This window comes from Oryctolagus cuniculus, chromosome 6 (genome assembly GCF_964237555.1).
Source record: "Oryctolagus cuniculus chromosome 6, mOryCun1.1, whole genome shotgun sequence".
In the NCBI taxonomy this organism is placed as follows: Eukaryota; Metazoa; Chordata; class Mammalia; order Lagomorpha; family Leporidae; genus Oryctolagus; species Oryctolagus cuniculus.
The window spans coordinates 70,918,124-70,931,670 of record NC_091437.1 but is presented as its reverse complement, the minus strand read 5'-3'; the positions used below and the strand labels follow the sequence as shown (position 1 = coordinate 70,931,670).

At 51.5% G+C, this 13,547-nt stretch overlaps 1 protein-coding gene across 1 annotated transcript; it reads right to left on the bottom strand.

Moving 5' to 3' along the window:
• Window positions 1-2,004: 2,004 nt before the first annotated feature.
• LOC138850093 (ral guanine nucleotide dissociation stimulator-like) lies at window positions 2,005-6,279 on the bottom strand. The gene is made up of 4 exons (XM_070075916.1): window positions 5,337-6,279; window positions 3,354-3,547; window positions 2,924-3,215; window positions 2,005-2,068 (listed from the first exon to the last, which is right to left on the bottom strand). The coding sequence occupies exons 1-4, from the start codon at window positions 5,513-5,515 to the stop codon at window positions 2,005-2,007; spliced, it is 729 nt and encodes a 242-aa protein (XP_069932017.1). The 5' UTR covers window positions 5,516-6,279.
• Window positions 6,280-13,547: the final 7,268 nt, after the last annotated feature.

The window sequence follows — 13,547 nt, the reverse complement described above, 5'->3', positions numbered from 1 at the left end:
TTCTTCTGCAGCCGCTGCCGCATCTGTGTTCTCTGGGGGTTCTGCTCCAGAGAACAAGCAACCTAGCGGGCAACCTGCAGATCGCCATCTGCCAGGGTCAGGGTCACGTTCAGGGAGATAGTCCTTTCCTGACCGGCCCACATTTGTGCAAACCACCTTGAGCCCTGCATGTCTGGCTCACTTCCATTGGTATAATGCCCACCCTGCACTCCCCTCCTCACACAACGTGCTCTGTATGGATTCATGCAGCTCCCACCGGGAAGGTGGCTTTGGGGGATTGACCACACCTCCCTGTGCCTGCTCCTCAGCTGGAGAGGGTGCTGGCCTCCCCTCCCACCTCAGGTCCCCCTTGCGCTAAGGATCCTTTGACTGACCTGTGCCTCAGCGTGTCCCTGAGAGGAAGCCAGGCCCAGCACCCCATACCCTGCCTCCCTGGATGCACATGAGGCTCCCTGTGCAGACTGAGAGACAGGCTCATGCTGCTTGCTTCTCTCCTCGAGAAGACAGAAGTTCTGCTCCCAGGGCAGCCAGTAAGACCCAATGCTTGGCATCCCACTCGACTGCTCAGCCCCTGGCATTCCCAAGCTGTGCAATGTGTGGGGCAGGCTTGGCAGCCCTCCCCATGGAAGGCTGCAACAGAGAACCCTGTAGCAGGCCTGGTTTCCAAAGGACCTCTAGGGCCCCAGCACAGATGGAAGGAAGCCCTTGCTGCCGCATCCACCTCACAGCCTGGGGGAAGCAGGAACAGCATGGGAGCCAGAGACCTGTGGGTGCTCACAGCCCCCTCTGAGAGCCAAGCTGCTCTTGCTGCAGCCCATTCCCATTGCCCTCTGAGCCCGACTGCATGCCACGACCTGTGAACACAGCCCTCTCTTGGCCTGTTGTCCTAGCAGGCACACCCCAGGTTTTCTTTTCAAGCACACTTTCAGTGACACCAAAAGCTCCCCTCTGCCCTGATGCCCTTACAGCCACACCCCTTCCCCTCCTGCCAAGCCCTCACCCCTGTCCCTGAGCCCCCACTTTACCTTCATGGGCACATCTCTGTTGACTTTTTTGTCCTGTGTGCAAAGACGCTGAAATTTCCTGGCACTTTTTCTGTTGTGAGGGGAAAACCAGGAGATATTTGGATGGAATGGTGAGGTGGTGGATCAAACCCCTTTGGTTTAAGAACAAAGATCAGAGGATCCACCCTGCCTGGTAGTATCTTCTGTTTTGATTGTGTGTGTGTGTGTGTGTGTGTGTGAGTGAGTGTTTACAGAGTTGGAGTGCCCAGGCAGGTCCAGTGCTGCGTGGTGCACAGGCGCAAGTATGTAGTTTGGAAGCCACATGTGCCTGACTAATGGAAATGTCATCCTGAGGCAGAAACCCAGTCCTCATGTCCCAGGGCCGCTGAAAGATGGTGCTCCCCACCCCTGCCCCCGGCAGTCCACGCCTCTCCCTGTGTCCCAGGATACCAGCCTCTGTGAGTCTTGGAGGATTAGTGCTTAGGCCTGAGGGTAGTCCCGGGTCCACCAGGTGCTTTGAGGGATGCACACCCACCTGGAGACTTCTCCCCACGTTGTTTTCAGCTGGCGTACCGGGTGGCTGTGCAGAGCGCAGAGGATGGTGTGGACCGAGCAGTAGTTCCGGAGAGCCAGGCACTCCTAGGGCAGGGAGCGGATGAATGGCAGGTAGGTGGCTTGGAGCCCCACCTGAGCCAGGCTCAGCCAGCTGTGCTGACATCCCCCTCATGCATCAGAGAGTTGGCCAGGGAGCCAGAGCAGGTCAGTGATGGGACCCCCTTGAGCCACGCTCACATGGGCTAGATTGGTTTCAACCCATGTCAGGGGCCTAGGCGGGAAGTGAGCATGTAGTTCTGGGACAAGTGAGTGAGATCAGGCCACCTCGTGGATCCCAAGAGCCCAGGGATTGGGCAGGATCTGTGACCACAGACTGTACACCTGAGAGCTGAGGAAGCAAAGTGGCACGTCCCTGCCGTGCAGAGAGGGAGCCCCTGGGACAGCCTCAGCTTACCTTGGCCACCTTGATCCAGTGTTCCACCACGCGGGCCCTGTCCGCTGCCTTTATGCTGGGGTCCCCCAAGCACGTGGTAGTAACACAATGGGCCACGTGGTGGTAGTGGATGATGACAGCGAGAACAGTAGGGGGCAGCTGCGCATTGACCTCCTTGTTCTGCTGGATCCGGATGGAGCTGTGGCACTGATAGGGGACCACATTCTGGAAGAGCTCCTGGGGGCAAGAGGGTATCCCATGGGCACAGCCAGCCTAGCTCAAATGCAGTGAAGCCCAGACACCCCGGCAAGTGACAGTGCTCGAAGCTGCAGCTCAGGTAGTTTGGCATGCAGCTCCCCAACGTGGGAGCAGCTGGGCTATGTGTTCTGCCACTGAGGTCGCCTCGCTCCTGCCAGCCCAGATCCCAACCCTCCCAAGCCTTGAGGAAAGAGACAGAGGTGTGTGCTCCCTGGCATCTCACCCAGTATCTCATCCTTCTGCTCTCACGGCATCTGCCCTGGAGTCCTTGTCCCTGTGCCAGTGCTGCTCCCTGTGGCAACTCCAACAAGGTGCTTGCTGTTTGATATGGATATGTGTGCTAGGACCCAGGACAGCTGTGGCATCGCAGGCAGATGGGAAGGCAGTGGGTGGACCTGGATGCCCTCCACCTAGGCCCGTCCAGTACCCTGTGGGTCAGATCCAGCCCTACTTTCTGCCAGGCCCATGTCAGTTGATCTGGAGAGTCACTGTGCAGCTGGTGTGGTTTGGGTGCCCTCTCTGCCAGCCATGGGAGAAAGGCAGCCTTGGGAGTGAAGACATTGGTCCAGTCACATAGGTGGTGGGACCTGAAGCCTGAACTGCAGCCAGGCCACTGGATTCTGGTCGGGGCAGCTGTGGGGAGGCTGGTGCCAAAATGGTGTTCGGGCCTGGCCCTGCCGAGACAAGCCCGCTGCTCACCGCGTCCATCAGTGTGAACTGTTCCGCCAGCAGCTTGGCGGGGAATGTGGTGATGCTAGCCATCTTGCGAGGCTGGTTGTTTGCAGGTCCCAGACATGCGCAGGAGACTTTGGTAGTTGTCTTTGGTGCTGATTCTGCGCATGGTGGCAGCCTCAGTTTTGAAATGGATCCTGTCTCCAGAAGAGGTTCTAGCTCTGTGAGCAGTGGGGGATCTGGCTCTAAAGCCAGTGTTTGGCATGACTGCAGCCTGGCAAATAGAGCAGGAGCTGGGAGAAGAGAAAGGGTCAGCAACATCAAGCACTTTCCAATGGCCTCTCCAAAGCCAGGAGCGATCCCATTGCCTCTAAAGGGGCTCCAGCCCCAAAGCCCACCGAGAGAATCTCGCGGAGTGCAGTGCATCTTACCGACTGCTTCTGCCTGTGTGGGATTTGGGTAGGCCATCCTGACACGCAGAAAGCACGCATGGGTCTGCAGGTCTCCTCTGGGCAAGCGGACCTGCTTGGATCCGACCTTCATCTTGAGAAGCGGGAGATCCGTGCGATCGCAGAATTCGGCCTTGTACTTGGCTTTGCAGCTTTGCAAACAGGAAGCCATGTTCCTGGGGAAGGAGAGTGGGCAGCAGAGTCAGACTTGACCTTACCCTGCTTGCTGCCCTTCCAGGACTCCCTGTGTGGGGTGGGGCACGGAGCCTGCCGGTGAACTCTAGCTTCTGAAAGACAATGCCATGCTTTGCTGTTTTCCAAGGTGATTTCTTGACTGTGAATCCCAAGAGTTAGAGAGAGAGAGGGAGAGACACACACCGGGGCAGAGGTCTTGCATCCACTGCTTGACTCCCCGGATGGGCAGTGGACAGCACTGGGCCAGGCTCATGCGGGGAGTGAGGAGCTCCATCCAGGTCTCCCACATGGGTGGCAGAGGTCCAAATGCTTGGACCATGTTCCCCTGGTTTTCCCAGACCCCCGAGCAGGGTCCTGAATCTGGACTGCAACAACAGGGACACCAACCAACACCCACAAGGGATTCTGGCATTGCCGGCAGTAGCTTTCCTTTGGATGGCTTCCTTCTCATGTTCCTTGCAGTGCCTTCCCATTCATTCCCATGGTTTTCTCAGCTGGAGGCCCCTAGGCTCTGGCTCTGAGCAGACTTGGGAGTAGGTTGCTCCTGGCATGGTGGGTTGGGTTGGGTGGTCAGGGAGGGTAGGCAAAGCTGGAAGCAACTGCCCTGGGCATGGCTATGTGGGTGTTGTCTGTGAGCCCCAACATGCCCGCTCCTCTGCAGAACGTGTCTGCTCCTATCCATAGCACTGCTCTTCAGCACTTCCTTTGCATGTGGTGGGGCCAGAAGTTGGAGTTGCACCTACTGTCTGCCTCTGCCTTGCCTCAGCCCTCATTTTCCTGCCACTCTTTCGAGTGACAGAAGGCCGCATCTGCACCCCAATCTCCCCGCATCTTAGTGGGACATGGGGTTCTCCTTGTGATCAGAGTAGGGGACGTTGCAGCTACTCCCAGAGGAGGTCAGCAAGCCTCAGCTCTGCCGCTGCAGGACAGGACTTGTATAGGATCTCGGCTGTGAGGGTCTGATTCCCCACAACTGTGAGGCCCTTGAATGCTTTGTTCACTGGATTTGTGGCAAGTGTCTGGAAAACTGCACAAGGGAAGGGCTTCCCATATATGTGTAGAGTGAATGATTCCTTGTAGACCTGCCAGGTCAATGAGGGGTCTGGGCAACTGCTACCAACCCTGAGGGCAGCTGTTCTGTGCATATATCGAGGACAGGAGCAGCTGGAACAAGTAGGAAATGTGGCCGGTACGAAGGCATAGCAGCTTCCAATGCCCCTGCCCACGTGTGATGCTGGCAAGCCATATCAGGGTTGGCCAGTTCAAGTCTTGGCTGTTGTCCTTGGTGTCCAGCTCCCTGCTAATGAGCCTGGGGAAGTGCCGGATGATGGCCTAAGTAGTTGGACCCCTGGCACCCCTGAGGGGGCCAGATATAGCTTCAGGCTCCTCAGCCCGGCTTCCCAGAGCCCTGCTTTTTGCAGCCATTTGGGGAGTGACCCAGCAGATAGAAGGACGCATTCTCTCTTTCTCTCAGCCTAACTCTGCCTGTGAAAGAAAACATTTCTGATTCTTGAAAAAGGGGAAAGCAGGATTGCCATCTGGGAGGTTTTCCAACCATAGAGGCACATGGCCGGTTCCCACCTGAGTAGAGACATTGGTTCATGAGGGTGCAGAGAAAGGAAATCAAGAGGTGTGACGCAGTGTGCCAGTAGCCCTGTCCACAGAGAAAGGCACCCGTTCCATGCCCGCCATGTCTTAAGTCGCTTAGGTCATCTAAAACATGTAAGATTCATCTCTGCATCACCGCAGTGCTGAAAGGCAGCTACCCACCTGTCGAATATCTGGTCTAAGTAATACGGAATGGTGGAGAAGTCGCTGTATGTACACAGGAAGGTGTTGAAGTAGCAGATCCTTTTTCCCAGGGGGCCCTGGACCAGGGCATCCAGCAGCATCTCTTTAGTGTCTGGCTGTAGGGTCCGCATGGCACAGACCTCTGCCAAGTAGAGCATGGACCCATTTCCATACTAGGGAGGACCAGAAAGGACGTGAGTCAGTGGCAGTTCCAGGGAGCACAGGGGAGCAGACACCCGGGTTGGGAGAAAACCCCAGTTGGGGCCAAGAGGCTGAACAGGGACTGAGGGATGAGAAAGTCCTGCGAGGGGGCCAGCAGTGAAAGGTGATTCCGTGCCCCTTGGGGGAGCTAGAAATGAGGGCAACTGTGTGATTTGCTTTGCCACCAGACTGCAGAATGGAAACAAGTGGGCGGAGTAGGATATGAAGCCCCAGGGGAGGCTAGATCCTGAAAAGAGCCATAGTCAGAGGTGTCTGCCTGTGGCGTAATGACCACAGGCGTTCTGCCAAGTGACCTGACTTGAGGCATTACAACGACACATGTGTAGAGCCAGTCCCCAGCCAGCCTGGTCCTTGGAGTTTGTCCTCAGCAGGGCATCACTGCCTTTTCAGAGCCGAATTGTGGCCCCCATCCCCAACACACACGTGGGGTTGTTCTGACACCAGAGCACTTGAGTGTGACTGCTGCAGTTGGGCCAGTAGTCCGCAAGGAGGTGATTGACCTTACCCCCAGAAATGGCGTGGGCCCCATCCCATTACCTTGCTGTGCTCATTGGCAGATGCGACAGGGGCACAGAGAAGCCCAGGGGAGCATAGGAAATGAAACTGGGGATGGAGATGGCAATGAGCCCTCCTGAGAAATCACCTTGGCCATGCCCTGACATGCAGCCACCAGAAATGGGAACAAGCGACTCCTGTTGGGAGAGCTGCCCAACCTGGGCTCCCGTGCTTTGAGCAGCCTAGCTGATTGTGCTCCGTGAGAGACAGTGAGTCTGTGTCCTGCAGCACCGCTGCCGTGGCAATGCAGCTGAATCCCAGTGCTTCCCAGCAGCCATGCAAGTGTGGCCACAGGGGCAATGTCGTCCCGTGGAATAGAACAGGTGGGGGCCAGGCTCCAGTCCTGTGTGGTATCTTCAGCCTTTTGGTTGAACCCTCTGCCCTTTTGTGTGGGAAAACCTTCCTGGTAGGATCACTGAGTCCTAAAGCTTGGAGAAGACCTGGAAGGCAGTGGAGCTGACTAAGGACTGCACAGGATTCTTGGACTAGGTGGGCAAACATTCAGCACCATGGCCACACACGATGCTTGTGTGAACAGGGAGTTTCCCAACACCCAGTTGCCAAGGGGCTGAGATTTCTTTGAGAGTGGGATGGGGGTCAGTCACTGAGTGGGAGATCACGAGGCCAAAAGCCAGGGGCGTTCCTCCCTTCAGGATGTGGTTCTAGGCACACCGTGGTCATCTCGTGCCCCAACATGTGGGTACTCCTGGGCCCCTCGCTCCCTCCACACCGGCATTAGCCACGTTGTTGGCCTGACTCACGTGTCCATTGACGATGCCTGTGGCTTCCTCATGTGTTCTGTCTGTGGACTCGAGTGTGGAGCTCTGCAAAGAGAGTGTGTGGCAGCCCAGACCGGAGGCATCAGTGTCGTGCTTGGCTGTCCCCACAGAGAATAATTCCCCCCATGAGGCATTCTGTTACCCAGGTCGGGAAAGTAAGGGCCTCTGTACCCTTGTGCAGCCAGAGAGGTCTCCAGAAGACAAGAGGAGGTCCCCCAACACCCACTTGCCCAACCGGCTGTCCACAAAATAGGGTATGAACACGCAAGACACAGGAGGCTCCAACACGTGAATCGTGTTGCTGGGCAGCAAGAGCCCCTCTTCTTCTGCCACTGTCATGGTGAAGGGAGGGGCAAAGAAGACCCAGATGGGGTCACAGGTGATCCCCTGCCAGGACGGGACTGTTCCGCTACCTGTGGCTGCCTCCTGGGCTGTTCTGTTCCCTGGGGTGGCCTTGCAGTAAGAGGCCACAGACACCCCGTGTGAGAGCGGAGCCAATGTCTCAAGCGCCGGAAAAGGCCAGAGCCTGGCAACGATTGGCAGCAATGAGAGAACATGGTCTTCTCCTGAACGTCTCCCATCAAGTGAGCCGCTAAGGACTGTTGCTATCAGAGTGTAAGTTCTATCACCAAGGAAGTGAGGTCACATCTTCAAAGTTCCATTCTGTGGAGCCTTTCCCTTAAGAAGATATGCCAAGGCCCCTCTGGGCTGCTGCCACAATATCATCCCCTTAACTGTACACAAGGAGACAAACACAGTGCCATTCCTCAGCTCCCTCAAGAGACTTGAATGTAGACAGGGCCCTAAGCCTGCGGACAGACAGACAGCTGGGTCCCAAACCTCCTTTTCGTATCATTTCCAAACACTCTAGCATGTTCCTTCGGGAAAACCCCTAAGAAACAAGCAAGGTATGGAGACCCATGAAAAGCCAAGGTTAGGGACCCAACAGACTCTAAACTGCATCTTGAGTCGTGGATTCTGCCCCTTCGGGAGATGTTGAGGTCACAGCTTAAAGCGCATCTTCCCCGAATACGGGTTCAGTGTCTCTGGCTATGATAGCAGCCATGTCCAAGAACTCCAGGAGAAGGTGAGAGAGCTCACCTGAAAGCCATGCCCCCAAATTGGCATCAGATCTCCCATCTTCAGCATGCAGGGCCCCAGAAACAGGCCACCTTATCGATAGAGCAAAAGACCTCACAGAAAATCACTAGGGCTGGGGGATCAAATACTGGCTAGGAAGCTTCATTCTGACCACAGAGAGTGGCATCCATTTGAAAATAGGTCTGAGCTCATTCAAATTGTCCAGCCTCTTTAGAAGAGTGCAATACTAAGGATGCCTGAGGAAATAGACTCCTTCCAGGTCTGGTTTGCTTGGTGTTTTATGAAAGAATCTCAGAGGACATGGGCGAAATCATTTTCCTCGCTAGGGAGTCAAGTGAGGGACTTGGCATTAGACTTAGCTTGTAATCCCTAGAGTTTTGGGTGAGCTGCTTTCTTTTCCATGTCCTCCAAGCAATAGGAAGAGCCCTAGTCCTCCCTGCTTCAACCGATAAGACTGGGGAATTAAGAAAGTCATGAACGAGGCCAGGAGTCATTTGGGTACATTTGTAAGATTTATTTATTTAATTTCAAGTCAGTGTTACAGGGAGGCAGAAGAAGACAGACAGAGATAGATAGGTAGGTAGGTACGTAGGTAGGTAGGTAGATAGATAGATAGATAGATAGATAGATAGATAGATAGATAATAGAGTTCTTCCATCCCTTGATTCAGTCCCTAGATGCCCGCAATGATTGGAGCTGTGCCGATGCAATTCCAGCAGCCAGGAGCCTGCTCTGGGTCTCCCAACCGGGTGCCAGAGCCCAAGCATTTGGGCCATCATCCACTGCTTTCCCTGGGCCCAGTAGAGAGCTGGATCAGGAGAGGAGCAGCCGGGACTCAGACCTGCACCCATACGGGATGCCAGCACTGCAGGAGGTGCCTTGACCTATGATGTCACCATGCCATCCATTGCGCTTTCTGTTTTCAAAGAATTCCTATGTATTTGTTTGAAAGGCAGGGACACAGAGATTTTCCATCTGCTGGTTCAGTCCCCCAAAACTTAAGTCAAATAAAGTGCCTCAGACTCCATTTGGGTCAACAACCTGTGTGGCAGGAACCCAAGGATTTGAATCATCACTGACTGTCTTTCCAGGCTGTACGTCTTTCCCAGGCCATTAGCAGGGAGCTGGATAGGCAGTGGAGCAGCTGGGCCTCAAACTGGTGCCCATATGCGATGCCATTGATGCAGGCGGGCGCTTAACCTACTACACTACAGTGCCAGCCCCTCCTAATGACTTCTTATCTCTCATTTTCTTTTGTGCATCATCTATAGGTATCTACTGACACATTGCAATGGGAATCTATAAACTATTCACACCTATAAACATTTAGTTTAGACTTCCACTTCATCCACATAGAAGCAATGTAGTTCCAAATGACTTGCTACAAAATACACATCAGATCCGTATAGTCATTGCAAGTTCTGTGATTTTACTTTAAATTGCATTCCAACTTGTAAAAGTGATTTCTATTCCATGGCGGTAGTGAAGATCCTGTATGTGTCTTTTCCTTTTCTCTTACCCTGGGGCGCTTTGCCACTTTTTGGTTGTTCTGTGTTGCTGCCATGTAGTGTCGATTTGCTTCCAGGAGAGGGCAATAGAGCTTCCCTGTCAGGCAGGTCTAATGCTGATGCTGTCCCTTAACTTGTCCATAAGAAGATGTCATTTTGGTTGGAAGTTTATTCCTTCAGTTATGTGAAGATAAGCTTTCACACGCTTCAGGCCTGTAAAGTTTCTTGTGAGAAACCTGATCGTCTTACCGAATTTGTAGATTCTCATGCATCGCTTTTGATAATTCTCTGGGGGAGGATTCAAGACCTAGAATTCTTGAGAAGGAAATCCTGGTCAACTCTGGTAGATGTTCTTCCACTGAAGTCACCAAAGTATCCCTTTCTACCAGTCATGCCTAGAGAGTGATTTTCTACACATCCTGTGCACCCCCACCTTGCGGTGTGCTCTAAAGGTACTGATGGCCTGCTGTGTGTTCAATACCACCTGCTGTACTTTGTTCCTACTTGCTGTGGGGACAGGACATGTCTGGTTCACAGTGGATACTGTGGGGTTTCAGCTGAAGGGGTTTTCGTGTGTTTCACTGGATCAACCTCCCTGTCTCCCTCCTCCCTGCCTGTCTCTCTGGCACTCTGCCTTTCAAACAGTAAAATAATTTGACCAGCCAATCTATAGCAGCAGAGAGGCCCTAGTTCACTGGTGGGTGCAGTCAGAAAAATTTTCCCAAAAGGCTGTATGCAAGTTTATTGAGAGCTTTAGTCCTGCCCACCACCGCCTCGGCCACCATCTAATAGTGAATCACATCACCTGCAAAGCAAGCTCGAAACCCAGTAGTAGCCAGTTTCCAGTCTCCCTTCCCCCAGCAATTGCAACTGCCAATTAGTTCTCGGTCTGTGAGTATGCTCTAGATGTTTCATAGAGCTAGCCTTATAAACTATTCTCTGCTGTATCTGGATTCCCTCAACTTGCACCATGGTTTCAAGTTTTGCCTATGCGGTAGCCCGTATCAGTACTTGTATTCTACTTCATGCTGAATTCCATCATATGAGTAGACCATATTGTGTTTATTCATTCATCTACTGATGGACACTGGAGCTGTGGTTGTGTTTTGGCTAGTGTGAATCCTGTGAAGTCTTCTGGGTAAATATTTTTCAAACTTGTTTCCGGTTCTTTTAGATAGCTCGTTGAGAATGCAACTGCAGGTTCATGGTAATTTGAATAGCCTCGAGGTGGTTTGGAAGGGGTATCTATCTCCTTGCAGACTTGATTTGCGATGGCCAATGACCAATAATAGTGTGTCCTTTCAATATAGCTCTTGTGCTGTTCGTCTTTGGAGAAATGTCTGTCCTTGCCCTTGGCCATTGTTGAAGTGAAGTTGTGGGTGAACATTGTGATGCTGTGCGTTAAGCCAGTTTTGGGAAAGTGACTTCTCTCCTTTTGCTTGCTTTTCCTAATTTGCTCTCATACAAAGGACTTAGCAGACATCGACTGGAATAAATCATCACTCTTGTGGTGGGCATCTGGTCCAGTGATTAAAATACCACAAGGGGCATTCATATCCCCTTTTGGAGTCCTTGTTCCTCTGTGCTTCTGATAGAAGAGCCTGCAGATGCACCTGTGAAACAGACTATGCCCCAACGGATGACAAAATGCCACACAATTCCAAGACCCAGATTGAAGTGCTGGCTCCTGGCTTTGGCTTAGTCCAGCCAGCCCTGGCTGTTGCAGGATTTGGGAAGTGAACCAGGGAATGGAAACTACTCTGTCTTTCCCTCGCTGTCACTCTACCTTTCTATACTAAATCAAGAAATATGAAATATGAACCCAGAAATCTTCCAAGGAAATCAGGAAAGATATTAAAAAATAAAAATACAATGAGGGTCATTAGGCTTTGGGTGAGTTTGTTTCCTTCTGTGTTCTAGAAAGAGGACCATCATCTTTAAATGATATCAGCATTTAGTCCACCTCTAAAGAACTGAGCAGACTGTGAATTTTGTCTATTTTAGAGTATTCACTGTAGAATAATGGTTGGCTTTGATGGATTCTTCGTTCAGTTTTCTTGAGATGTGGAAACACACACAACACACACACACACACACACACACACATTGACAGACACAAGCAAAGTAACGGAGAGAGAGAGAATCTCTATCCACTAATTCACTCTCCAAATACCCACAACGGTCGTGGCTGGGCCTTACTGAAACCGGGGATTGAGGTCCCTGTCAAACAGGCTCCATGTGGTGTTCAGCTGATTTGCTCTCTGGCCCTTCTGCCTTCAGCCTTGCACCATGTGACAATGCAATAGTAAGACCTTCATCAGACAAAGCATGCTGATGCCCTGATGTTGGACTTCCCAGGCGCTCTAGGTGTGAGAACTATAAATTTCTGACCTTCACAGATTATCCAGTCTCAGGCATTGAGTGTTAGCAACACAAACACAGAAACCACATATGCCCCTATACTTGTGGAGTTAACTCCCAGAAGTGACAGTGCCAGTGCAAATGGCAGATCTACTGTAGAACTCTATTGCTAGATTCCCCTTTGATAGAGGTTGCATGGTTTCGCATGTTCATTACCACTCCTCGAGGAGTGTCTTCTTATTCCAATATATGCTGCCAAGTACTTGAATTGTAGCCAAATGAGAGATGTGCAGATTCTATTTGCATTGCCCTGCACAGGAGAAAGGTGGCGCTCTTTCCATTGGAAGAAAAGCCACTTGTGTCCCTTTTCCTGTCAACTGTCCTTGTCCTTTGCCCATCTTTCTGTTGGAATGTTGGCCATTTCTCCCTCGTTTCCAAGAACAATGTGTACGTTAGGTTTCTTTCGTTTTGATATACTAGGCAGACCACCTACACTTTCCTAGTTGGTATTTGTTTTTCCTTTATCTTGGTTTGCCATGCATGAATTAAGGTTTGTGTGTGGCTGAATATAACAGCCTTTTCATTTATAACTAACGCATTTTGTTTCCGAGTTGGCAGGGCCTTTGCCACGCTTCCCATCTTAACATTATAAAGGAACAGAGACAGAGAGAGAGGAGAGGAGCTCCCAACTGCTAATTCACTTCCCAGTCCTGCAAGTGCCTTGAGATGTGCCAGACTGCAACTGGGAACTGGCAATTCCACCCAGGTCGCCCATGTGAATAGCATGGAACTTGTTATAGGAACCATTGTTTCCCCAGAGGTATTTTAGTAAGAAACTGGAGTTAGGCTCCAGAGATGAGTATCAAAACCAGGTACTCTGATATGAGAAATGGGCATCGGAACTCACCATCAAAGCATCTAAGCCATTAGGCTAAATTCCTTCTCAACCCATGTTTCTTTTGTTAAGAGTATCCCTTGACTGTCACACCCTTACTTCCCACTCCACAAAAGCAAGCATCAGCCTTGGATTTGTTGGAAGCGCAGTGCACCCTCTACTACTAGACGAGACAGGAAAATAGACTACTAGATGTCCATAATTTCTTCCCAAGTGGGATCTTCTAGAGAAAAGACGGAAAGAGCGTTGCCCTGGGTGTACAGCAAAGAGCCCCTGTAGACACTGATTTTCTCTACACAGTGCACAGCCAGCCATGGAATCCTGGATTATTTTATTTCCAGTTTTTCCCAGACACCTTTTATGGAAGCTATACCAACTTGATGCATTTCCTAAACACGGCTTTCGGAACATAGTGATTCTCCCACCATACCTAACTTCACAGCAGCCCTCCCACCTCTCTTCCTCCTCTGTCTCCTTTAGGGGCATCTTCTCTGACAGGAGTAGAATTTACCTAGAACTTATTAACAAAACATGACGGGCTGAATACTATACGTATTTGGAAACTTTGGAATGGCATATACTTCTATGAAAAAGAGTGAGCATTTGGAGATGCATTTCACTGAACAATGATGTATTTCCTTTTTGATGTGTTTCTCTATTTGTTGACAAAGAGTAGCTGTACATATTGATGTGGTATAATGTAATATTGCCCTACATGCATACATTTAAATGATCATATTAGGTCATCCGCATCCACCGCTTCCCTATT

Coding starts and splice junctions, on each gene's coding strand:
- LOC138850093 (XM_070075916.1), bottom strand. CDS start 5,515: ATGCTCTACTTGGCAGAGGTCTGTGCCATGCGGACCCTACAGCCAGAC. Junction 3,216..3,353: donor CACACAGGCAGAAGCAGTCG/GTAAGATGCACT, acceptor CTCTTCTCCCAG/CTCCTGCTCTATTTGCCAGG. Junction 2,069..2,923: donor AGCGGGCTTGTCTCGGCAGG/GCCAGGCCCGAA, acceptor GGGGGACCCCAG/CATAAAGGCAGCGGACAGGG.